Here is a 26682-nt window from a genome sequence, read left to right on the forward strand (position 1 = left end):
ATCTCAATTTCCTGACCTCATGATTTGCCCACCTTGGCCTCCCAAAGTGCTGGGATTATAGGCGTGTGCTATGGTGCCCAGCCTTTTTTTTTTTTTTTTTTTTCCCCCCAGACAGAGTCTCACTCCCTGACCCAGGCTGGAGTGCAGTGGCACGATCTTGGCTCACTGCAACCTTTGCTTCCTGGGTTCAAGTGATTCTCCTGCCTCAGCCTCACAGGTAGCTGGGCCCACAGGCACACACCACCATGCCCAGCTAATTTTTGTGTTTTTAGTAGAGATGGGGTCTCGCCATGTTGGCCAGGCTGGTCTCAAACTCCTGACCTCAGGTGATCCACCTACCTCAGCCTCCCAAATTGTTGGGATTACAGGCAGGAGCCATCACACCTGGCATAGAGCTAGGATTTGAACCCAGGGCTCCAAAGTCCTTGCTCTAAACTCAAATCACATACGATTACTTCTTGAGAAGCCTCCATGGTTTGTAACTGCTAAAATAAATAAGCTTTGTCTGGCTGAACTTAGATGTCCTTACAAGTTCTTTTCTCATGTAATTTCTTGATGTAAAATTAAACCTTCACCATGTGGATATCTTTTACATCTCAGTTTTTATGGCAGTACATATTTGCCATAAACTCATCAGCAAACAGCTAAGCAGGAGAAGGTAAATCATATTTGAGTTTCTTTTCTTGGACCTTTCAGTTTTTTATTTAATCAGAGTTGATTTCTTAAGATTATTTGAAAGAATATTTGAAATATTGTGCCATACTGAAGAATAATGTTGGTTATTTCTGATAACTTTCCTCTTATTTCGGTTGGTCATACTTTTTCACTACAAACCATAGAAATGACAGTTCAGTATACTTCTACTTTAAAGTAAAATATTGGAGAGCTGGAAGCTTATTTCAGTTTGGAGAAACAGGGGAATTGTATTTATCCCACTGTGTCTTACTAATTTATATACTGAAATAGATTAGCACAGTGCAAGATAAAACTAGTACATAAATATAGCCATTTATGTTTCTACCATCAGCTTCAACTGTGGATTAATCTCACTGGAAGCTTGAATGGTTTCTTAGGGGAAAATATTGGAAGGATAGGTTTACCCCAAGAGTTCCCTTAAATATGCTGTTAATTCGCATTGATTTCAGAGAAAACAGAGAATGAGTTTGACTTCCCCACTGGCTGACTGCATAGGCAAACTGTTCACAGTGCTGTTTAATAGAAATCTCAGGGACCCTCCTGCTTTCTCTGTTTTCACATGGACTGACTCAAATATGGAGAGGAAACCAGGGACAAATTACTTGGAGAAAATCCCACACTTGTTAGTCAAACTTTTGAGTACAAAACGATGACTTTATGGTGAGATCAAGGAATACGCAGCACAGTCTTTTTGACTTGCGTTAGTTTTTTTGATTGCTTGAAATAAGATATATGTTCGTTCAATTGTAGCTACCTTTCATCCTGAAATGTCTGATATTTATTTTACAAGGCAGTAGTAGAGAGAGATAAGGTGAAATATAGAGAAGTTGGGTGATTTTTTTTTTTTTTTTTTAGATCGACACAAGATGATGGTACATTTAAGTATATTTGAAAGTGTACCACTGGGAAGTATTTAGAAATATTTATGATAAGCTAAGAAAATGAAGCCTGGGAATTTGCTGTGATAATAGAGCCAACTCCTCATTGGAGGGAGAATTACCCAGTTTGGGAATTAATATGTACCATTCGTTTATGTCCTTTTTTTCCTTTCTCCTCCTGCTCTTCCTCCTCCTGCACCACCACCTCTATTTCACATTTAACAACCAAATGATTTACTTGGGTGGTGACAGAAAGTGCAGCCTGAACTGTCCTGTCCTGACTGCCTTTTCTTACCTTAGCAGATAGAGGACTTTGTCCTAAAACAGTCATAGGTATCTTTTTCGTGTAATGCCTTCTTTTCCTCTGGGTAGATACCCAGGAGTGGGATTGCTGGATGAAAGGGTAGTTCTACTTTTAGTTCTTTAGGGAATCTTCACACTGTTTTCCATAGTGGTCGTGCTAGTTTACATTCCCAGCAGCAGTGTAAAAGTGTTCCCTTTTCACCATGTCCCTGCCAACATCTATTTTTTTTTATTTTTTAAAAATTATGGCTATTGATCAGGAAAATGCAAATCAAAACCACAATGCGATGCCTCCTTACTCCTGCAAAAGTGGCCATAATAAAAAAAATCAAAAAATAATAGATGTTTATGGTGATGGGGTGAAAAGGGAACACTTTTACACTGGGGGTGAGAATGTAAACTAGTACAACCATGGAATACTATTCAGCTCTGAAAAGGAGTGAAATAATGGCATTCACAGCTACCTGGGTGGAACTGGAGACCATTATTCTAAGCGAAGTAACTGGGGAATGGAAAACCAAACATTGTATCTTCTCACTCGTAAGTGGGAGCTAAGCTATGAGGATGCAAAGGCCTAAGAATGATACAATGGACTTCGGGGACTTGTAGGAAAGGGTGGGACGGGGGTGAGGGATAAAAGACTTCACATTGGATTGGGTACAGTGTACACTACTCAGGTGATGAGTGTACCAAAATCTCACAAATCACCACTAAAGAACTTACTCGTGTAACCAAACACCACCTGTTCCCAAACACCTATGGAAATAAAAAAATTAAATTAAAAAACCAGTCATAGGATCCTCTTCCAGCATCATAATGTGGACCTGTCTATATTTGCATACTTAACTAGAGTGGCACATATCTAGTTATCTATTTAAACCTTACCCCAGAAGTACATTTAAAAATCATAATTGTTGTCTTTAAAAAGATTGATATTACTATTATGAAGAAAGCACATTGCAGTGTGAGATTAAATTCCTGGCTTCAATAGGTATACATAATGAACTGCCAGCAGCTGAAATTTGAATGACTACACTTACCAGAAAAGGATCTTCTACCCACATTTCTCAGAATAGTTGTTCACAAATGATACATTCTGCCCTGTGCTTTTGTTTCTCTCTGGAATTTGAAAAATAAAACTTTTTGCTCATGGTAAATTCATAAGCTTGGGGCATGAAATGTTTGAATTTGATATAAAAGAAGTTTTGAAAGGAAGATTAGTGGTTTAAACTGAAAGATTAGTCGCCCTGGGAAATTCAGCTGTGGCAAAAGTGGAGTTCAATAATAAAGAACCTGCCCTGGCTGATTGCTCCATTCACGCTGGCATTCTGATCCTCCCGGCTGGACTTGCACCTGATTGAAGGTGCTGATTATGATGGCTTAATACAGCTCATCGTCACTTTATCAGGACACGTGGACTTTGCAGGCTTCAGCGACTCCCCCCCACCCCCCTTGTTTGTGGTACAGTTGATTCTGCTGCTAAGTGGAGGTTGATTATTTCTTTATTCATTATCTCTTTAAAACGGAGGAGAAAAGGGCAAATTATCGAATAGGTGATGATTATCCTAGTGGAAGCTCTCTTGGGCAGAGTCAAAAGAAGAACTCGAAGTTCAACTTGCTTGATACCTCATTGTTGATTCCTACTCATTCTGCCATTGAAGGGTTTCAGGTGATAAGACTTAATTTTAGCTGTTGTGGAACAGCAATGAAAATCCATGGCAAGACCCCCGCTTCTTGATGTTAGGGAAGCCGGGAGACACAGGATGAGGTAGTAGGCTCCAGCTGCTGCCCATGTGAATGATTTTTCCTCTGCAGATAGATGGGTCATGGTCCCTTTCTAGATGAGCAGAAGATTATTCTCACATTGGAGAGGTACCATTAAATACATTCACATTGGATCTGAAAACCTTAAATGTTTACTTAGGGAAGTGTCATCTTCATATAAAATTATGATGTTGTATAAGCCTTCCTTTTTTTCCCCGCAACCTCTCCAGCATCTCTTATTTTTTGGCTTTTTAATTACAGCCATTCTAACTGGTAGCTTATTGTGGTTGTGATTTGCATTTCTCTAATGGTGGGAGTTTAAATTAGTTCAGCCATTGTGGAAGACAGTGAGGTGATTACTCAAAGACCTAAAGACAGAAATACCATTTGACCCAGCAATTACATCACTGGGTATATACCCAGAGGAATATAAATCGTTCTATTATAGAGACACATAGACATCTATGTTCCCAATAGCAATGACATGGAATCAACCCAAATACCCATCAATGATAGACTGGATAAAGAAACTGTGGTACATATACACCATGGAATACTATGCAGCCATAAAAACTATGCAGATCATGTCCTTTGCAGGGACATGGATGGAGCTGGAGGCCATCATTAGCAAACTAACACAGGAACAGAAAACCAAATACCGCATGTTCTCCTAAGTGGGAGGTAAATGATGAGAACACATGGACACAGAGGGGAACAACACACATTGAGGCCTATTGGAGTGTGGAGGATGAGAGGAGGGAGAGGATCAGGAAGAGTAACAATGGATACTAGGCTTAATACTGGGTGATGAAATAATCCGTACAACAAACCCCCATAGCACAAGTTTACCTATGGAACAAACCTGCACATCCTGTTGAACCTGAACTTAAAAGTTAAAAATTATGATGTTGTCTTGAGAGAATGTTAAGTCCATTCCTGTCCTTTGGGCAGGCCTTAAACCTATATTATTCAGACAGATGAGACTCTCTCTTTCATAAATGATTTATGTTCTATTTTAAGAATAGAACACTTTGTGTATGAAAATGGAAATTTCACTTTTCCTTAGTAATTTATTCTAGGGTCTTCTAATGTTCATTGTTAGAATCCAGAAGTATTCTTAACATCTGCTCATTTTCCTGAGGAAGGGAATGTCTATTATTATTTGAAATACACACACACCCCTCAAAGATTAATATGTGGGCCACTGGCTTTTCCCCAGGTCAAAGTTTTATAACTTTACCTTAGAGGCAACTCAGTCATTTTCTTTCTGAATCATTTCAGGATGTTCTCTTTCCCATTTAAAGTATGTAAAGATCAAATGCTTTTGCAGGGAATCTGTGCAGAGTTGAATACTGATCATTCTTTCTCCCTTTCGGTCCCCAAAGTTTTGTGTTTTGTTACCTTAATGTCCTCTTTTAACTTGATGACCTACTGTATGTATTTCAATGGTAAATGGTGCTGGGCTCAGAGAAGTGCTGTTCCCCACCTTGACTAATCTGTGTTGAAATACATGTCGTTATTATTTTAATTTGAACGCTTAAAATTCCAGGGCGTTGACATATTTTCCCCTCCCTTCTTATAATGAATGTTAGTGTCTGTGCTAACCATAATTTTATGGCCATTTGGATCTCAAGATATTTGCTTGCCAACTATATGAAACCATTCTTTAAAATGAGCATTTTTTTCCTACTAGCTCACAGTACCCAGCCTTATAATTTGTACATAGTATAGGCATGTTTGGCTAACTACAAAGTCTATGAAAAATTGAGTTGTAGTATCATTTTAATTAAGATCCATCGTATACTATATTAAAATGATGATGCACTATCAATTGCAAAACCAAATTCAAATTTTTGAGTTTCTATCTCGAAGCTTTTCCCTTTCAAAAAGATGTATGTTTTTTATGACTCATTCGTGTAGGACACTGGAACCATATGGAATGGCATTTCTTTTTCTGTTGTTAAACAGAGTGCAAATGGCAAGAAGTTAATAAAGCCCGTAGCTCAGTAAATCCCACAGGATCAAAGCTACCTCCATTGCAGTTCAGCTTTATTAGACTGTTTGTGTAATAAGATGAGATGATTTTAACTGAAGTACATAGCAAAAAGGGAAATTGGACACACGGCTACCATCAAATTTAAGAATGCACTTGAAATACAGCTTAGCACATGTCAGGTGCAGCAGAAGCAGGTGGAACTCTTGGAACAGGACAAGGCTTGACTACTCCTGACTTTGAGTTACATGTGCTATCACAGCATCTAACACTTTACTACTTACATTCCTGCATCAGACCTAGATTATAAGCTCTTAAGGGACAGCAACTGTGTCTTACACTTTGTATTCCCAATGCTGATTACAGAGGCTGGTACATAGAATCAATGCATGTTTATTGAACAGCAAGTTGTACAAGTCAGAGACATAAGAATCCTTCTTGACATCTCCCTCTCCCTCACATCCATAACCAATCTATCACTGAATCTTTTTTCCCACCTAACTGTTGTTTTAAAGCAGATCACTGCAGTGGTCTCTGGACTGGCGTCCTCCCACTACTCCACTCCCTCTTTTATTCCTTCTCACATTACAGCCAGAATGTTCCTTTAACAACACAATCACACAACCTCTTCAAAGGCTTTTGCTGTCTTTTTTTTTTTTTTTCTGAGACAGGGTCTTGGTCTGTCACCCAGGCTGCCAGACTGGAGTGCAGTGGCACAGTCACGGCACGCTCACTGCAGCCTTGACTTCCTAGGCTCAAGTAATCCCTCCACCTCAGCCCCCTTAGTAGCTGGGACTGCAGGTGCATACCACCACACTGGCTAATTTTTTAAAAACTTTTTGTGGAGATGGGGTCTCACTGTGTTGTCCAGGCTGGTCTTGCGCTCCAGCTCAAGCAATCCTTCTGCCTCAGCCTCCCAAAGTGTTGCCTATAAGCCACCACAACTGGCTGTCCTTTTGTAGTAAGAGCTAATCATCATCATCATCATCATCATATTGACACTACTTTTTACAAGGTTATAAATAGGGTGACCACACATGTTGTTAATACTCGAACACTTGAATGTGAGGTGGGCACCATGGACAATCACACAAGGATGGGATGGGAACCAGAACACGTGCTGGCCCTGCCTGCAAGGTCCTGCACAACCTGGCCCTGCTCATCCCGCTTCCAGTCACTCTCTTTGCACCTGCAGCAAGGCTTGCTGTTCAGTGTTTCATACTGCCCAAGGGTACTTGCCATGTTTGCTCCTACCAGAGGGCCTGTTTAAGTGTTTTGAATGCTGCCAACACTTTTGTTCTCAGCTCCTGCATTTCATCTCATTGACTAGGTTAAATCTCCTACTGTAAGTTCTTGCCATACTCATAGATGCAATTTAACATTTATTTATTTGAATGAATAAATGAATAAATACTTGGGAGAGGTTGGCAATATTGTATTACTAATATACCGATTATGATGGAATATAGTGATCAACAAAATGACAAAATAACCTGTATATTTATATTTAAATTCTATATATTCAGTTTATGCACTATAGTTTTATGTGCAACTAGCTTCAATGTTAACATTTCTAATGTGCTACTTGATGTTTATTAAATGTACAGTAATTTATAAGAACAGCTTAGTAATGTCACAAATAAATTACCAAAAATTTAAAGTTGGGTATGAATTCTTGAAAAGAAATTTTCTGTATTGAGAAATGTATGTCATTTGGAGTCAAAATATATAGGATTGGTAGATTCTGGAGCTAGGTTATCTGGATTTAAATCATGACTTCACTGCCTACTAACTGGGTAGCGTTGAGCAAATTATTTAACTTCTCCATGCTTCTGTTTATTCATCCTTAAAATGGGTATAATGATGACATCTATTTTGTAGGGCTTTTGTGAGAATAAGTTAATGTATATATAAGGCACTTAGAATGGTTTCCATCACATAGTAAATAATAAATACTAGCTATTGCTGATGTTTGTGTTATTATATTTATTTATTCAACAAATATTTATTACATATCCCCTTAGTTCCTGGCATTGTTCTAGGTGCTAGGAATTCAGAAGTGATCAAGACTAATGTACTGCAGAGTAACCTACAAAACTTTAATTTCAGAATCTGATAAGTATTGTGAATGGAATAAACATAATGACTTGTTAGGGCATATTGTGTGGGAGGAGCTTTAGTTAACCTGAAGGATGAGAAAAGATGAGCATGCACAGAGCATCCTAGGTGGAGGAAAGACCAAGTGTGAAGGCCCCACAGTAGGTGTCTCAGTCCGTTTTCTGCTGCTGTAACAGATTGGGTGATTCAAAAATGATGGAAGTGTATTTTACTCATGGTTCTAGAGGCCGGACAGTTCAACAACATGGCAGTGCATCTGGGGAGGCCCTTTGTGCTATATCATCCTGTCATGGAAGTCAGAAGGTCAAGGGAGTGCATGAGACAGAGGATGGGGGCCCAACTTATCCTTTTTATTAGGACCCCTCTAACTTGATAACTAACCCCTTCCCACAATATCAGCATTAATCTATTCCTGAAGGTAGAGCCTGCATGACCTAATCATATCCTCAGGGTCCTTCCTCTTATTACTGTTAGAATGGTCATCACATTTCATCATGAGTTTTGGAGGGGATGTTCAGATCATAACACTAGGAAAGAGCTTGGCTTGGGTTTAAATGTGCAAGAAGTGAAGTGTGCCTGGAGTGCTCTCTGTGAGCAGAGAGGGAGGAGGCCTGAATGAAAGTTAGAAAGCTGATTATTCAGGTGGATCTTGGGGGACTTTTGTAGAAAAATGAGGAGTCATATAATCCTGTTTATTTTGCTGTTGAAGAAACAAAAACCTGTAAGTCCTGATGAGGATCATGTAGCTAATTAGTGATGCTAGAGCTAGAAGCCAAGTGTGCTGCATCCATATTAAAAAATGTCATTGAAACAGATCTACAAAACATTGACAAATCATATCTAGTATTCTGTCCATTTTCACAAAGTAAATATACCTTTGTAACCATATCAGGAAATAAATTTTGACCTGCTTTTCATAAGCCATCCCATTACCTTCACCCCCATTGCTATCCCATCCCTCAGAGGTAACCCTTATCCTTAACCTCTGACACCATAGATTAGTTTTATCTGGCTGTGAACTTTTATGAACTTTTGAATAGTACCACATGCTATAAGCTTTTTTGAAAATTCTCTCTGGCTTCTTTCACTCTACTTGATGTGTGTGGGATTTACCCGTGTTGCTATGTGTAGCAATTGTTGCTCCATTCTCGCTGCGGTGCGCTGTTCCATTATGTGAATATACCACGAGTTTCCTGTGTTGTATCTCATTGAAAGTCACCAGGAGAGACCATTTCCGCGTGTGTATGAAAGGAAAGCTAGGTTGCAATTCATGTCATTTATGTATGTATGTTAATCTTGCTTATCCTACTTTTTTAAAACAAATTGAAGGTTATAGAGGAAACTTCTCTTTTATAGCCTGCATACACTTGACTGTTTTCTCGCAAATAGATTGCCTAGTTAAAACCAAAGGCTTGAATGTACAGGGATTGTCCGATGTGTCCCTTCAATAAGCTATTAACCATAAGTGGAAATAACTTGGATGAACCTGTCAGATGCTTTCAAATGCAAGTATCATTGAGCTTTCAGCTTTTTGAAATATTATCTGGGGTATTGCATGTTTCCAGGGTTTGGTAAAGGATTATTTGCTTCTTAATTGGGCCAAATCGCCATCACTTTCATTTTAATATAGGTTTGTTTAAATAATAGATTTATTAATTAGCTGAGTGCCACTTTCATGCGTACTTCAGTTTTGTTTTGTTTTTTAATATTTCAGATGACGTCGCTCCATATTTTAAAACGGAGCCAGGCCTACCACAGATCCACCTGGAAGGGAACCGCCTTGTTCTCACCTGCCTTGCTGAAGGGAGCTGGCCTTTGGAGTTCAAGTGGATGCGTAATGACAGTGAGCTCACCACCTACAGCAGCGAATATAAGTAATTGATTGCTTGAAAATAAGATCCCATTTCAATTGATGTGTTTGGAATACTTGCCTTATTGGTCATAATAGCACAATGAGTGAAAATATTGGATTGAATTTCTAATGCATTCAAGATTAAAGGAATAGATTTGAGTATGTAATTAGAATGTGATTTACCATTCTCATGTAGGTTGTGTTTACACCTAGGAAGTCTATCATTATATTTGTAAAAGTAAGCCCATTAGTGAAATTATCAGGCAACAAAAACCTATGGTTACAGAGCAATGCCAAAAACAGCTTTAGTATGATACGTTTACTTTCCAAGGGCAACAGCCCCACCCACAAGTATCGCTCCTATCTAGGCACAAATACTTAAACAGATCTTTAGTTTGGTAGCTTCTGGAGCTCTGAGTAGTCAGCAAAAGTCTTTCCTAGCTGTTTTCAAGTGGAGATAGGGATGGATGGAATCATGGAGAATGGGCATGCATACAGCCTCTATATTCAGCAGCAAAAAATCAGTATATATTGAAGTCCTGCCATGTGGCCGGCACTATGCCAGGCACCAGGGATCTGATGCACATGGGGTGGACATGATGTGGGGACAGAGGGCCTGAACCTGGGGCAGAGCACGAGATCAGGATAAGACTAAGGTGTGGATTCACCTGGAGGCAGTGGCACAGCCTTTGGAGCCTCAGGGTCTTACCACGCTTCAGAGCTTTACGGGGCTATACTTTGGAGGATGATAATAGATGCTGTGGTTCTGTGCAGGATGGAGAACTAGCATGCCAGAAAAGTCCAGGAGGCCCCACCATCAATCAGCAAATCAGCAAAATCAGTGATGCCATGTTCTTCTTCAGATGAAATAAGAAAGAGTGGGCTGTACAGAGGCATTTTAAGTGGAATAATAAGCTTCTCAAATGGGGAATAGCCCACCCACTCACTCTCTTTACCTCTGAGGTTGTGATATGGTGGTCCATGGAACCACAGTCAGCCTGCTCAGAATTTATGTGTGTGTCAGTTGTGTGTGTGTTTGTATTTTAAAAATCAATTAAAAATACATATGGGAATGCTTACAGCATTTTTTTTTTTTTTTTTTTTTTTTTTTTTTTTTTTTTTTGAGACGGAGTTTCACTCTTGTTGCCCAGGCTGGAGTGCAGTGGCACGATCTTGGCTCACTGCAACCTCCACCTCCTGGGTTCAAACGATTCTCCTGCCTCAGCCTCCCAAGTAGCTGGGACTACAGGCGTGAGCCACCATACCTGGCTAATTTTTGTATTTTTAGTAGAGATGGGGTTTCACCATGTTGACCAGGCTGGTCTCAAACTCCTGACCTCAGGTGATCTGCCTGCCTTGGCCTCCCAAATTGCTGGGATTACAGGTGTGAGCCACAGCATATTTTTTTATTAGCTGCCAACATTTGACAGTTGTAAGATTTTCTGTAAAAACCTTGCTTCCCAGCCTCTGTAGACCAGTCAGAAGGCCTGGCTGCTTGGTCTGCAGCCCCAGTCAGGAGCAGGCGGCTGAGCAGAGCTGCCTCAAGCAAAGGCATGGATACTCCCTAGTTCTCCTTGGTGCTCTCTGGCAGCCCCCTCCCTTGTAGCACCTCACGTGCTCTGCCCATTCCCATCACCCACCCATGCTTTAAACAAGTGAATGTGTGACTGCTTACATTATTGGGCCTACCCTGTCGGGGGATCTACACTCGGGGAGAAGTTTATCATAGTAGATCATAGCACGTTGAAATCAAACAGTCCTGAATCCCAGGACTAGCGGAATCCAGCTCCACTGCACCTGAGCAATGGTGTTATAACTTTAGGCAGGTGGCCCATGAGCCCTCCCGTAAGTGAAAAGAGAGTAACGTAAGCGTTTGCAAAATGGGAAAGATCCCTCCTCATGTGGAGTGTTGTGAGCATTTAAGGCTCTAGTGATCGTAGGCAGCATTACACATTATTGCCATGTGATATCGTAAGGCTCGGTTTGTTAGAAGGGGTGTAAGAAAGCAGAAACAGAAAAAGTGAACCTAGAGTTGAGAACCATGTTTGAGTAGTGGCTGACGACAGATGACTGGAGTTCAGGGACTTGGTCTTCAGCTTACCGGTGTGACTTTGGGCAAGTTATCTAACCATGTTGATCTTTTTCCATTGGAAAAATGAGTACAGTGAAGCCCACATCACCCTCATTTTTATGAGGGTTCTCATAAAAATTAAGTTACATAGTGCTTTGTATGCCCCAGAAAGAAAGGAATGGAGTTTCAAAGAACCCAGATTGTTCTTCCTAATAAGAAGTAGGCATGATGTGGATAGTGTGTGACAGGCTGGCGGCCAGGCTACACGCCTTGCATGGTGGGAAAGGAATTGTTTCCTAGATCTTCAGTTTCCACATGGATGTTTTCTGAAATCGAATTCCTTGAGAATAGGCCTTTGTGTAGGCACCAAGCGATTTCTCTTTTCCAACCACCTGTAATAGTGATTTCTCCTCCATCCCAGGAGAAAGCACACGTGTCCCTTATCTGAGTCTTCCTGTGGAACTCTCTCTCAGGGGTGCAAGAGTAAGACAGAATAATATCAAAGTTCCCACTATTAAATAATTCTTTTGATTTTTAAATGGATAATATGGGTCTCAAACTATTATTTGCATATTGTTGAATATACAGAGGGTCCCCAACTTATGATGGTTCAACTTAACAAATTTTTGACTTGACACAGGTGAGAAACCATTCTGTTTTTTACTTTATAGTATTTGATAAGTCACATGAGACATTCAACAGTTTATTATACAGAAGGCTTTGTGTTAGATGATTTTGCCCATTTGTAGGCTGATATTAGTGTTCAGAGCATGCTTAATATAGGCTGGGCTAAGCCATGGTGTTTGTGAGGGTAGGTATGTTAAATGCATTTTTGACCTAGGATATTTTCAACATATGATAAGTTTATTGGGACATAACACCTTTATAAGCCAAGCAGCATTTCTATTTAAAACAATTGTGTAGGCCTGGCGCGGTGGTTGACACCTGTAATCTCAGCACTTTGGGAGGCCGAGGCAGGCGGATCATTTGAGGTCAGGAGTTCGACACAACCAGCCTGGCAGACATGGCGAAACCCCATCTCTACTAAAAATACAAAAATTAGCCAGGCATGGTGGCACGTGCCTGTAATCCCAGCTACTCAGGAGGCTGAGGCAGGAGAATCGCTTGAGCCCGGGAGGCGGAGGTTGCAATGAGCCAGGATTGCGCCACTGCACTCCAGCCTGGGCTACAGAGTGACACTCCATCTCCAAAAATAAAATTTAAAAAAAATGGTGTAACGGTTTTATTTTAAATGCCAAAATGTACAATAAGCTATTATATATGCAACCTTTCAAACTCGTAAGACAATTTGCAGTCAACTTAAAACTACAGGAAGAGGTGGAACTCTATTTGCATTCTTCTTAGGAGCCCTCGCAAATGTATTTGTTCATTGGAAACACACGAGGAGACAAAAATGTTGTTGGTTGTATTGAAGCAAGATTGAGGGAGTGACTTGTTATATATTGACTACTAACATAAGCTGTGTGCTTCACTACTATGACACAGGAAACATAAGGAGGAATGGGTGATTCTGAAGCGAGAATTGTTTGGGATATTTGTAATAAATTATATTATGTTCCACGAGGGCCTCAGACACTGAGATGGGTTATCAGGAATCTATCATATCTTGCTATCTTTTTTTTCTTTTTTTCAAGATATAAAACCTGCCTAAAAATCTCATGCTATTTTTTCAAATTACTCTTTCATCTACTTCCTTCCAATAAGCACCTTCATTTATCATATGTTAGCCTTCATGAGACATTACTAAGTTTCAAATGAAAAAAACATGGATACTTTATGAAAATGGTAGCTGTTTCCCACCTTAACAGGACCCTTATTTATTTTTCCCCACTTTGGTGTCAGTTATGAAAATGCCAACCCTATAAAGAGCAAACACTACATTTACTTTTTCTAGCTTTGACTTAAAATAGCATTTTCCAGAGCGAGACTCCGTCTCAAAAAAAAAAAAAAAATAGCATTTTCTTTGCTGTGTGTATTACACACCACACAGTGAATTTCAAATGTCTTCCTTCCTTCCTTCCTTCCTTCCTTCCTTCCTTCCTTCCATCCGTCTGTCTGTCCTTTTTTGAAGTGGAATCTCACTCTGTTGCCCAGGCTGATGTGCAGTGGAGTGATCTTGGCTCACTGCAACCTTCGTCTCCTGGTCTGAGGCGATTGTCAGCCTCCCGCGTAGCTGGGACTACAGGCATGTGTCACCATGCCCGGCTAATTTTTGTATTATTAGTAGAGAAGGGGTTTCATCATGATGGCCAAGCTGGTCTCGAACTCCTGACCTCAAGTGATCTGCCTGTCTCGGCCTTCCAAAGTGCTGGGATTACAGGTGTGAGCCACCATGCCTGGCCTCAAATGTTACATTTCATATTGATGTTCATGTCTACATTTTGGCACAGGTACTACATTAGCAAGTTGATGGTAATTCAGCAATTAAACTAAGTTTGCATAGATGTCTTAGGTGGATTTGTATTCTTTTCAGAAAGCATTTACTGTAAATTATTTTCTACTTTGGAATGAAAAAATATTTTGTAATTATATTCAACATATACATACACATAAGCTAAGAATTTCTTAATGCTAGGCACAATATTTATTATTGTAACAGAAGGAATAATTGTATACTCTAAACTCCTAAAAATTTTATAGTTTTCTTATGTAACCTGCCTCTGTGGTTCAATTTCTATGACAGTATAAAAATAGAAATTTGATGGATGTTTATTCTTGCTTTATTCCAGGGAAAATAAGAATGCTTAAGGGAAAATTTATTTTTTTCTTTTGTTTTATAAAAAGGCAAACACATTTCACAGTATCAATAAAAATTATGAAATACCTGGGAATAAGTTTTATAAGAAATGAGTAGAACCCACATGGAAAGTGCGTAATGAGATATAAAAGAAGATCCTTGGCCAGGCGCGGTGGCTCACGCCTGTAATCCCAGCACTTTGGGAGGCCGAGGCGGGTGGATCACGAGGTCAGGAGATCGAGACCATCCTGGCTAACATGGTGAAACGCCGTCTCTACTAAAAAATACAAAAAATTAGCCAAGCGAGGTGGCGGGCGCCTGTAGTCCCAGCTACACCGGAGGCTGAGGCAGGAGAATGGCGTGAACCCCGGGGGGCGGAGCCTGCAGTAAGCCGAGATCGTGCCACTGCACTCCAGCCTGGGTGAAAGAGCGAGACTCCGTCTCAAAAAAAAAAAAAAAAAAAAAAGATCCTTATGTAGGAAACCCATGTGCTATAAAAATTACAGTTCCTTCGAAGCCATCATAGAATTTTAGCCTAACATCAGTAGAACTTTTCAGAAACCTAATCTCAATAACTGATTTTCTTTTGTAGAGATAGGGTCTCACTCAGTTGCCCAGGCTGGAGTGCAAGTGGCGTGATCATGGCTCACTTCAGATTCAGCCTCCTGGGCTCAAGCAATCCTCCTGCCTCAGCCTCTCAAGTAGCTGGGACCATGGGACCCACCACCACACCTGGCTAAGTTTTCTATTTTTTGTACAGGTGGGGTTGCCCTGTGTTGCCTAGGCTGGTCTCAAACTCCTGGCCTCAAGTGATCTGCCAGCCTTGACCTCCCAAAGTACTGGGATTACAGGTGTGTAAGCCACTGCACCTGGCCTGGATATTTTAATAAAAAATGCCAATGGGATTTTCTGGGGAAGTAACTGATGAAGTTTTCCTAAAGCTCATCTAGAAATATAAACAGAAGAATACCAACAAATTTTCAAAACATTGAGTGAATAATGGGGAGGAATTTTTTTTTTTTCTAGAACCTAAGGCATGTTAGAATGCCATAATAAGTAACATGTTAATAGTATAAAATTAATATGCCAGAGGAGCATTTTGAACCACACCATTATATTTATAAAAAATATATAATCAAGGCCAGGTGCGGTGGCTCACGCCTGTAATCTCAACACTTTGGGAGGCCGAGGCGGGCGCATCACCTGAGGTCAGGAGTTCGAGACCAGCCTGACCAACATGGAGAAACCCCATCTCTACTAAAAATACAAAATTAGCTGGTTGTGGTGGTGCATGCCTGTAATCCCAGCTACTCGGGAGGCAGGAGAATCACTTGAACCCAGGAGGCGGAGGTTGCAGTAAGCTGAGATCATGCCATTGCACTCCAGCCTGGGCAACAAGAGCAAAACTCTGTCTCAAAAATAAAAATAAATTATATATATATTCAAATGAGTTCTCAAACCAATGCTAAAAACAACTTTTTGCAAACAACATTCAAAATAGATCCTCATTAAACATCAAAATAAATTTCAGATACAATGAACAATTAAATATAAAAAAATGGAAACGTAAACAAAGGGAATATTTGAATGATCTCAGACTATACCAGGACAAAGTACAAAAGCATTGAGAAACTTCACCAGAAACAGATCACAGATAAATTTGCAAATATTTACAAGTTTTGTATAAAAGATACAAAATTTTTAATTGCCCATATGCTTAAATAATCTTACAAGTTTAAAGGCAAGCAACAAACTGGGACAATATTTGCAATGAATCAGACAGTTCTGTCTCTAATAACCTGGGATCTCCTGATGACAGTGGCGGAGATAAAACTTGCGTCTCCTTCTTTGTTTGTGAATGTCATCCCAGGAAGCAGGTGTAAAGGCAGGGGAATGAAGCAGGGAGGAAGGAAGCACCAGTGCAGGGATCTCTTATCAAGTTGGCAGTCACTCTAAGTGGCTGGAGCTCAATCTTGTTTGGAACTTCTATGGAGTCTTATGAAACGCATCTCAGAAGTGCCCACCCTAATGGGTGAAAGAGGAAAATATTTATCAGCTCCTGTACTTGGCTGATAAATATGGGCCCCATGGTTATTAGCCTTCATTTCTAATTAACTCAAGCATTAGTAAGCAGCTAAACCTGCTGGCTGTGGTGCCAGAGAATCCCCAGGACAGGAATCAAGAAATATGAGGCATGGGTTGAGGCAAAGTGATGCCAGCTGCACCACCATAAAGCTACTCAGGGCTGCCTGGAAGTGTTGACCACAGCAGCAGCTCAAGTAAAAGGTGGAGCTAAAAGGATTTTTCTTCCTTTTTTTTTTTTTTTGAGGGAGAGGATCTCTCTGTCGCCCAGGCTGGACTGCAGTAGTGTGATCATAGCTCACTGCAGCCTCGAACTCGTAGGCTCAAGTGATGCTTCTGCACCAGCCTCCCTAGTAGCTGGGATCACAAATGGATGCCACCACAGCTAGCTATTTTTTTTTTTTTTTTTTAGATACAGGGTCTTGCTATGTTGCCCAGCCTGGTCTTGAACTCCTGGTCTCAAGCCATCCTCCTGCCTTGGTCTCCCAAAGTGCTGAGGTTACAGGTGTGAGCCACCACTTCCAGACCAAAAGGATTTTTAAAATGGATTGTGGCCAGGCGCGGTGGCTCATGCCTGTAATCCCAGCACTTTGGGAGGCCGAGGCGGGCAGATCACGAGGTCAGGGGATCAAGACCATCCTGGCTAACACGGTGAAACCCCGTCTCTACTAAAAATACAAAAAAATTAGCCGGGCGAGGTGGCGGGCGCCTGTAGTCCCAGCTACTCCAGAGGCTGAGGCAGGAGAATGGCGTGAACCCCGAGGGGCGGAGCCTGCAGTGAGCCAAGATCACACCACTGCACTCCAACCTGGGCGACAGTGAGACTCCGTCTCAAAAAATAAAAGAAATAAAAATAAATAAAATGGAGTGTAAGAGGACAAAATTGAGTCTATTCCTTCTCAGTGTAACTTGTACCTGCTATTAAGTCTAATTCATGAAAGAGTCCCTTCTAAGAAGATAGTCAGCTGTAGTTTCTAACAAGGACTTTATTCAAGAGAATTAGTAGAACAAGCTATTTTTCTTACTGGACCAAGTCTCAAGGCTATAATTGCCCATTCTAGGTATGCATAACTCTCAGCCTGCTCTTCAGCTAGTCGAATTTGCTTGGTGCTGGGTGGCCCAGGCCCTCATCTCAGCTTTTAGTTGCCTTGCCTTTGTTGTGCCGCGGATTCTCTAATTGCAGCTGGTCTTGCGAGTACTAAGAGATACCCCATTGACTTCTCTCCTCCTCACCTCTGCTGTGTGGCACCAGCCCTAGTGTCTCAGGGTAATTAGAGTCATTTACCTCCATCAGTGTAGTAGTAACACCTTTCTTTTTCACTAGCCCACTGGCATGAAGTGCACAAAGTGACTAGGATGAATTAGAGAGTCAAATTATCTGGGTCCCTTTTTCTTCTGTAGGAAATCTCTCCCCCGGAGAACTCAGATCTGTAATCCGAAAGAGCCTAAAGTTGGGGAAAAAACAAGTAGATGGCCAGGATAGGGGCTGATCATATCTTGACTTCAGGTTCAACAGTTTTTTTTTTTTTTTTTTTGAGACAGGGTCTTGCTTTGTTGCCTAGGCTGGAGTGCAGTGGCACAGTCACAGTTCATTGCAGCCACGACCTCCCGGACTCAGTTCATACTCCCACCTCAACTTCCCACATAGCTAGGAGTACAGGCACACACCACCATGCCCAGCTAATTCTTTTATTTTTTTGTAGACACAGGGTTTCACCATGTTGCCCAGGCTGGTCTCAAACTCCTGGGCTCAAGTGATTCACCCAGCTCGGCCTCCCCAAGTGCTGAGATTACAGGCGTGAACCACCATGTCCAGCCAACACTACCAGGCATTGTTCCAAATCCTATTATCCTATTAGTGTGGCCACTTCCAGGTGACGTAATATCTACTAGGCCTACCGGATCCCCTGGGGAAAGTGCCTGTTTTCATACCTCCTTCAGTAAGTACAATGAGTCCGTGATCTGGGACAATTCTATGCAGGCTGCCATGCGTATAGTAGGTATTCAAGCTCCCAGATTGTGGTGCTGGCCGAGTCAATGAGCAGAGAAGGCAGATCCATATCCAGAGGAGATACTGAGTTTGATTAGGAAGAGCCACTGCATGTTTCCATGGTAGAAAGGTCAGATATAAGCATCCAGTCACAAGTGGCCAGCTTGAAGAATCATGTCACACTGAGGGTTCATCATCAGTCTCTGTTGTTGCCAGGTTTGGCATCTGGCATTGGCAAAAGCTAGATTAGCTTTGGTGAGGAGGAGCTGTTGCTGTTGGATTCATTCATAGCCTCAGTCCTTGCCAACATGACCGATTTATGTCCCATTTTATTAGTTGAGAAGAAATCTAAATGACACCCACAGTTGAGTCATCCTCTTCAATTGATTGATGAGTGCCTTATCTGAAGTAGGTGCTCTCTAGTGATATAAAAAAATCCACATATTACACCCACCCCCATTCGGCTATTAACATGACTTTCTTGTTTCTGAATTTCCAGTCCTGTTTCTCCCAGGTCTCTTTCCCATCAGCCAAGCCATTTGTCACTGCCGAAGTGTCTCTTTACATCCATTCTCAAGCCATTTCTTTCTCGAATCTCTCCCTATTCAAAGTTAAGGACCAAAGGTACTACTTGCAGCTCTGTCTGCTTGGAAGGCTCTTCCTTCACTGTGCTCCCTTTGGCCACGCATGAGTAAGGCTATAGTGTGACATCTTCGTTTTCCGGATCAAGGTGACCCCTGTATAATCCCAGGCCTGAGTGTTTAACTGTTCTATCAATTGGTGGGGCCTGTGTATAACTGAGAGAGTAGTCTTACTCTTATGGCTACATAGTTCTGTTAATAATTCCCTCATAATGCTTATCTCCAGTTGCATATTTTCTTTCTTTAAAGATAGAGTCTTGCTCTATTGCTTAGGCTAGAGTATATATATATGTATATACAATATATATATATTTTGTAGAGATGGGATCTCACTGTGTTCCCAGGCTGGCATATTTTCTTAATACCTATGGGGTCAGGACTTCAGTTTCTCCTAAGGACATCAGAAGTTGCTCTTCAGTGTATGTAGTTCCCCTCTGCAGAAGGCATAATCTTATTCCAGAACCTTATGGATGCGTGCTTGACTCTTCTTTGGGGCTGCTAGAGACTCCCCACAACATCCTTGTCCACAACAGATATCTCTGGCAACATTCTGTATGCTGGGATACATGGCTTACGTGAAAGGGCAGCTTCTAGAACTGTTGTCTAATTCTATGGCCGAGTCCTCTCTTCCTCTTTGTCTCCCTAAAAACTGGTAACCTGGGCCAAGATAAAGTAATTGGGATCCGATTTACTGCCTCATTTGAAACAACTGTAAAACTGGACAAAAATATGAATAGTTGTTTTCAAGACATTGGATATCAAGCAGTCAAAGAATGTGATCGCTGAGAGATGGAAGACAAACAAGGTGAGCCCTGTGATTGCCCTCTGCTTACTGCCTTGAGGGGATTTCTAGGCTGTGGCACAGAGAAGGAAGACCCAGGCAGAACCTAGAGGACCTTCTGAGTTGAAGAGAGCTGAGAGTTTGGAAAGATCAAGGCAGCTAGATTTCTAAGGGCAGGGTACTGGATAGGAGAGCACTACAGGCCAAGCGCAGTGGCTCATGCCTGTAACCCCAGCACTTTGGGAGGCTGAGGCGGGCAGATCACGAGGTCAGGAGATTGAGACCATCCTGGCTAACACGGTGAAACCCCATCTCTACTAAAAATACAAAAAAAAAATAGCTGTGCACGGTGGCGGGTGCCTGTAGTCCCAGCTACTCAGGAGGCTGAGGCAGGAGAATGGTGTGAACCCAGGAGGCGGAGTTTGCAGTGAGCTGAGATCTCACCACTGCACTCCAGCCTGGGCTACAGTGCAAGACTTGATCTCAAAAAAAAAAAAAAAAAAAAAAAAAAGCATTACACAGAGAAAGAATGCTGGAATCTTCCAGAGGGTTCCCCCTTTAATATTTGGCAGAATATTCATCAGCACATTCATGTGAGAAAACTACCCCAGGCAAGGGAAAGGACTATCCAAGAAGATCAGAGGCAATAGTTCCCTGTGCTTACACAGGACTCGGCAGAGTGTCTGTTCTCACCAGCCAAACCATAAAACCTCATATTCATGAGTTTATCAGATAGCCTGCACAGAGTTGTCTTGGGTCAGGAGAATGATTAGCCCTAGACCAAATACTGCTCTGGTTCTGCCTAACAAGTCTTGAAAAGCAAGACCCAAAAGGATCAAACTATTGCTCAATATCTTCACAGTATCAGAGAACAAAGTTAGTGAATATTTATAGGAATGCAAAAATTGCCAGTACGCCAACAAGGGAAAATTCACAGTGTCTAGAATCTAATCAAAGATCATCAAGCATATACAAATGCAGGAAAGCATGACCCATAATCAGGAGAAAAATCAATTGATTGAAACCAAGCCAGAACTGACACACTTACTAGAATTAACAGAGAAAGATAATGAAACAGTTATAACTGTATTGCATATGATCAAAGTAGAGACACAAAAAACACAAAAAAGGCAAAAATCAAACCTATAAAGATGAAAATCATGTGTGAGATAAACACCGGATGGGACTATCAGGAGACTAGACTTCACAGAAGAAGATACTAATAAAGATATAGCAATAGAACTATCCAAAATAAAAGGCAGATAGAAAAAAAAATCAAACATAATGAAAAGGGCACAAAAGAGTTGTGGGAAAGCTTCAGATGGCCTAATAGATGTGTAATTGGAATCCCCAAAGGAGGCAGTGGGAGGAAAAATATTTGAAGAAATAATTTTTTCAAATTTGCAAATCTCAATTACTGGAGTTACCAGCCAGTGCAATAAGGCAAGAAAAAGAAATAAAAGGCATCCAGATTGTAAAGAAAGAAGTAAAACTGTATTTTCAAGTTACATGATCATTTATGTAGAAAATATGTTATATACTTTAAAAAAGCTGCTGATAAGTGAGTTTAGCAACATTACAAGATAGAAGATCAACATATAAGAATTAATTATATTTCTGTGTACTAGCAAACAAATCTGAAAATTATATATTTAAAACTTAAGGTAGGATGGGCATCGTGGTGCATACCTGTAATCCCAGTTAGTTGGGAGGTTGAGGCAGGAGAATCCCTTGAACCTAGGAGGCAGAGGATGCAGTTAGCCGAGATTTTGCCATTGCCCTCCAGCTTGGGTGACAGAGCAAGACTCCATCTCAAGAAGAAGAAGAAAAAAATTTAAGATAGTACAAAAAAATCTGAAGTAAGGATAAATCTGACAAAGGGTCTGTAAGGTCTTTACACTGAAAACTGCAAAACAATGCTGAAAGAGAGAAGAAAAAGAAGACCTAAATCAATGGGCAGATACACTGTGTTTATATATCTGAAGGCTTAATATTATTAACAGGTCCATTTTTTCCAAACTTTTCCCTTGGTGATATTCTTTAGGCTCAAGACCCTGAGACAAATTACATAACTAAAATCTAAAATTAATCACTAAGCTGTAGGGAAGATTTCTCTACAAGATTTTTTTTTATTTTTGGAGACAGGGTGTCACTTTGTTGCCCAGGCTGGAGTGCAGTGGTGCAATGGTTCACTCCAACTTCCGCAACCCCAGCTCAAGTGATCCCCCCATCTCAGCCTCCCGAGTAGCTGGGACTACAGGCACATGCTGCCACGCCTGGTTAATTTTTGTATTTTTAATAGAGACAGGGTTTCACCATGTTGCCCAGGCTGGTCTCGAACTCCTGGGCTCAAGTGATCCGCCCACCTTGGCCTCCCAAAGTGCTGGGATTACAGATGTGAGCCACCACACTCAGCTTCTACATGCTTTCTGTTTTGTCTTATTTTAATCTATTGAGCTCTCTCTGTACTTACCAAGAAGAAAGTCTATTATATTTAATTGGGAACTTTCTTCTCAGTCGGTTTCCTCATCACCCAACCTAATTGTGTGTGACTCCCATCTACATCTTCCTGAAAAGGGCTTAATTTCTCTAGTTGTCCATCTTGATGTTCAGCTTTCATTTTCCTAACCTTGGTTTATGTCAGCTCTCTTTTTCTAGTTAACTCCTCTTTGCTCCTGTCCTCTATGAATTGCCTAGCTTTCAACAGCAAGGACAGCAGGTGCTATCTTATTTAATTTAGATCCATAATATTAATGTGATGTGACCTCATGTTCATATTCTCCCTACAAAGTTGAGTGTTTTTTGTATTTATTTCTGGCTTCAGTTTGACTGCTTTTTGGAACTCTGTATGGTCATAACAGATATGAATGTTTATGGATAATCTCTGAGGCAGAATTAGCATTAGGCTTTTTAAGGTTCTCATCGGAAATGATTTGGATTTAGATAATTATTGGTTCTTTGTTTAGGGATCATTGTGGAAGCTAAGTGAAGACCTTGCCAGAATTGACCAAACAACTCTGTAACATAATTCATTGTTGGCAAATACTCCCAAGTGAGACAAGTGGAAGCTTTTAAAATGTATGTTTTTAATTTGCTCATGCTTATAATGTTTAATAGAGTGGTTTAGGTCTTTTTTCCATTATGCGTTGGAATGGATTTTTTTGATTATGTAGAAACTAACATTTGCCTTCATACTTTAATCCTTGATATAATGGTCCCCAACTTTTATGTTCATAGAGAACCTGGCATTACAAAGAATTAAGTCAACAGACATGCAATAAAAGATTTTTATCCCTAAGAAAAGGCAATGTCCTCTTTCCTGAAGATTTTCTGAAATTCCTTTTTTACTGATTTGAGAGAGCAATTAATGCTCACAGTAGATTTGACAGACGGTTCTAGTCATCTGTTCGTGTTTCACTAAATATGGATTGCACATTTTCTGCCCCTGATTTAATAAGGAAAAGTAGGAATGAATGAAGAATGAATGATCCCCAAAGCATTGTTTATTTTAGAGAAAGTCACATAAATGGGAATCCCAGAGGAGGAGTCTTGGGAACATTTCAACATTAATTCTTAAGTCTTTGGATTGGCTTTCATAACTATTAATGAAGATAAAGTTTAAATGTAGTCATTCATGGTATGGCATCAATAAAAAGTTATGGAAGATTAACATCTAATTGATATCAGGAGAGCTTATATTCGCCAGATTTATATTCCCAAAACCAGTGCTACAAATTCCATAGACCCTCCCACACAGGGACCTGTTTATTGCCCTTCTCAATTTAATATGAATTTTGAAATAAATAAAATACAATTAAATAACTTTTACAAATATTGCGTTCCCTTTGTATAGCTTCCATCGTTACCATACTGTTTAATTTAACTTCATATTGATTACTTCTTTTGAAAGAACTAAAAACATAACCTCAGCTTGCCCGATGCCTAGGGCCTATTAGTGAGCTGTATACACCATCAAAGTCACATATATATCTCTTTCTTAACAAATTTCAGTTTGAATTTTCCTTGTGTTTTTCTGAGATAGCTTTGTTATGGCACAGTCTGGGTTTTTCATTTCATTATTTTGCTTCAGGAGAAAACCTGCTATAGACTCATCCCACTTTGGATTTTTTAAATTTCATCTAGAAAATTTATAAAAATAAAATTGAAAATTATTTATCATGCCATTCCAAAAAGAGAATTGATGTATTTCCAAGAAGGACATAAATGGCTTACAGTTATTTTTACCTTAACCTCCCTTTTTTTTTTTTTTTTTTTTCACTTTAAGGATAAGAATAGGCTTTGGTCCAAAGTATAAAAGCTTATTATAGAATTTGGTTGCTTATTTTCATGCAAAAGAGATATTTTCATGCCAGCATAAAAATTACAGTTGTGGAGAATAGTCTTATCTAAAGTGACATAAAATGAATATTGACAGTCCCCCCACCTCTGAAAAAGAAAAATCTTACGTCTAATTTTAACAAATATGCAAATTTTTTCTTATGAATCAAATTAGGTTCCCTGACCACCTAGGGGAAGTATAAATGTTCTCCTCTGCACTGAAGCTGTGGTTTTTGCCTGTGACAGGTAGACTCAGTCATAGCATCTGGCAGTGCTTGGAAAGGACTGCTGAACAGTATTCTAAAGTAATATTTTGTCAGATGTTTCCTAAAATTTTAGTGGCTTATACTCAAGAGAACTTCTTATAACAGGTACATGTGTCCCAGTTTTAGGGGATTCTTTATCTTCCATTGATTTTTGGTGGTTTACCAGGGAGCCATGTTTTTTTTTTTTTTTCCAGAAAAAAGAAATGATTCTACGAGATATTATTTAGGTTTTGCTATGACCGTGGTGAGCACCTAGTAACTTTAGAATATATTTCAGCCAAAATTATTTTGGCTATGTTCTAGGGTGTGGAATTTTGAAGGGTTCTAAAGCCACAGAAACCAACTTTCTCTTGCGTGAGCTGTTGCATGGATATTGGGGTGCCCTTAGAATCAGTCACTGGGCAGCCTGGAGATTGGGCAGGAACAGAGTAAGCTACAGTCACTCCAGAACTGGTCCTATGAGGGTCCTGCTGCTGACCCCCCCAAATACTGGCCATCACTGCTTGAGCCACTGCCCCAGTTGGCACTGGATACTCCCCTACTCCCCTGGACTAGGGCTCCACTGTGCCCCCACCACCACTGCTGTCAGATGAGTTCTCCTTTAGCCCTCTTCCTGGGCATCACCAGCCCCAGATTTAAAAATCCAGAGCAAATGTGTCTAATTGGCCGTGCTGTGTCTCAGACCTGGTACCTGTAGAGGCAGGTGAGTGGTCTGGGAATATCCAGATGTGGTCTTTTCAGCCTTTAATTTGGGATAAGCCCCATCTCCACAAAAGCTCATAGGGTGGAGAATTCTCTAAATATAGGGAAGTGGTTCAGATCCTAGATAGACTGAAAATGTCAGATGTGTAGTCCAAGCAATTGTTCCTGGGCTGAGATGGACCCGATGCTGCTTCCTAAAGAAATTCTAGGGTTGGTCCAGTGGTCCACTCAGAGATGCAGGTCACAACTGAGGCTTTCTCCTATTAGCAGAAATGGACATTTAAGCCCTTGGTTTTTGTTTGGATTTTGTGTTTTATTTTCTTTGCCATTCCTGATAATGAACTGGTCCTGGAAAACACTGTGTTAGTTGAGTAGAATTCTGCCTTGATAGAGTGAATGCAAACATTCCCTGCTGTGTTGATTTGAAATAGGAACAGGCATTTTCTATATTTTAGTGACATATGGTGCTAAGATTTTATCATACTTTCTTATAAAGAGCCAGGAAACTTTGCCTGCTTAAAAATGTGTGTTTATAAACAATAGACTTACAATGAATATTCCCATCTGTTAGGTGAACATAATTTGTGTAGGAATTCCCATAATAGGTGGAGGACTTTGCAACTTTTTTCATATTTTTTTCCCTGGTGAGACATTAGACTAAAGAGATGGTACAAAACAGCATATGCTTAATATTCAATTTTGTCTCTATTTCTCCTTGTTGTTTGAAAGCAGTTCTATTTTTGTGCATTAGTACGTAGGATTACTATAGAAATTCATAAGAATTTAAGACCTATTTAGGTACTGAAAAACAGGAAAAAGTAGAATGAGCAATCATATAAATATGGTTATGTTGCAATGATAAAACTGTCTTTGTAGTATTTCAAATACATACTGCAATGACTTGTGCTATTTCTTCCCAAAAACTTTTGTCGACTTTGTTTTAAGCTAATTGCAAAACTCCCCTCTGTTATAATCACAGCATGTAGTAATTAAAGCCGCACATACTCCTGGTCTGGATTTGTAATTTAAATAAATGGCATTGGCTCTTTGCGTTCAATTTTGACATTATTGTGATTGTATTCGCTAATTATTTTTGTTTTAGATGAACCATTCCACATAAAAGAATAAAAAGTTTAAGATTACAACTCAGCAATATTTTTTCTCTTTATAAAAGATTTTATTAATCCTTCCCTAAGAGCTCAGGAAGATTATCAGAGGGGAAAACATAGTTTGATTAATGTTTGCTTAATCTTGAATTACTTGTGTTGTCCAAATGTTTTAGTCGCTTAAAATTATGCCTATCAGTTCCTTTTTCAGGTTGCCTAATTGCGCATACTTGAATAAAAACATGAGCAATTAGTTGAATATAAGTGATTCAAGGTATGCTTGGGAACTGAGCAAATACAGCATAGCATACACTTTGTCTTTTACTCGATTTTGAAAAAGTTT

General features: G+C 40.2%; 1 protein-coding gene across 1 annotated transcript in view; it reads left to right on the plus strand.

The window, feature by feature from the left end:
• SDK1 (sidekick cell adhesion molecule 1) overlaps nt 1-26682 on the plus strand; it is a 965381-nt gene that overhangs the window by 303593 nt on the left and 635106 nt on the right. Inside the window, exon 2 of the mRNA XM_030795976.1 lies at nt 9467-9626. Coding sequence (XP_030651836.1) covers nt 9467-9626 — 160 coding nt within the window. The remainder of the gene's footprint in view (nt 1-9466; nt 9627-26682) is intronic.

Source organism: Nomascus leucogenys, chromosome 17 (genome assembly GCF_006542625.1).
Source record: "Nomascus leucogenys isolate Asia chromosome 17, Asia_NLE_v1, whole genome shotgun sequence".
Lineage (NCBI taxonomy): Eukaryota > Metazoa > Chordata > Mammalia > Primates > Hylobatidae > Nomascus > Nomascus leucogenys.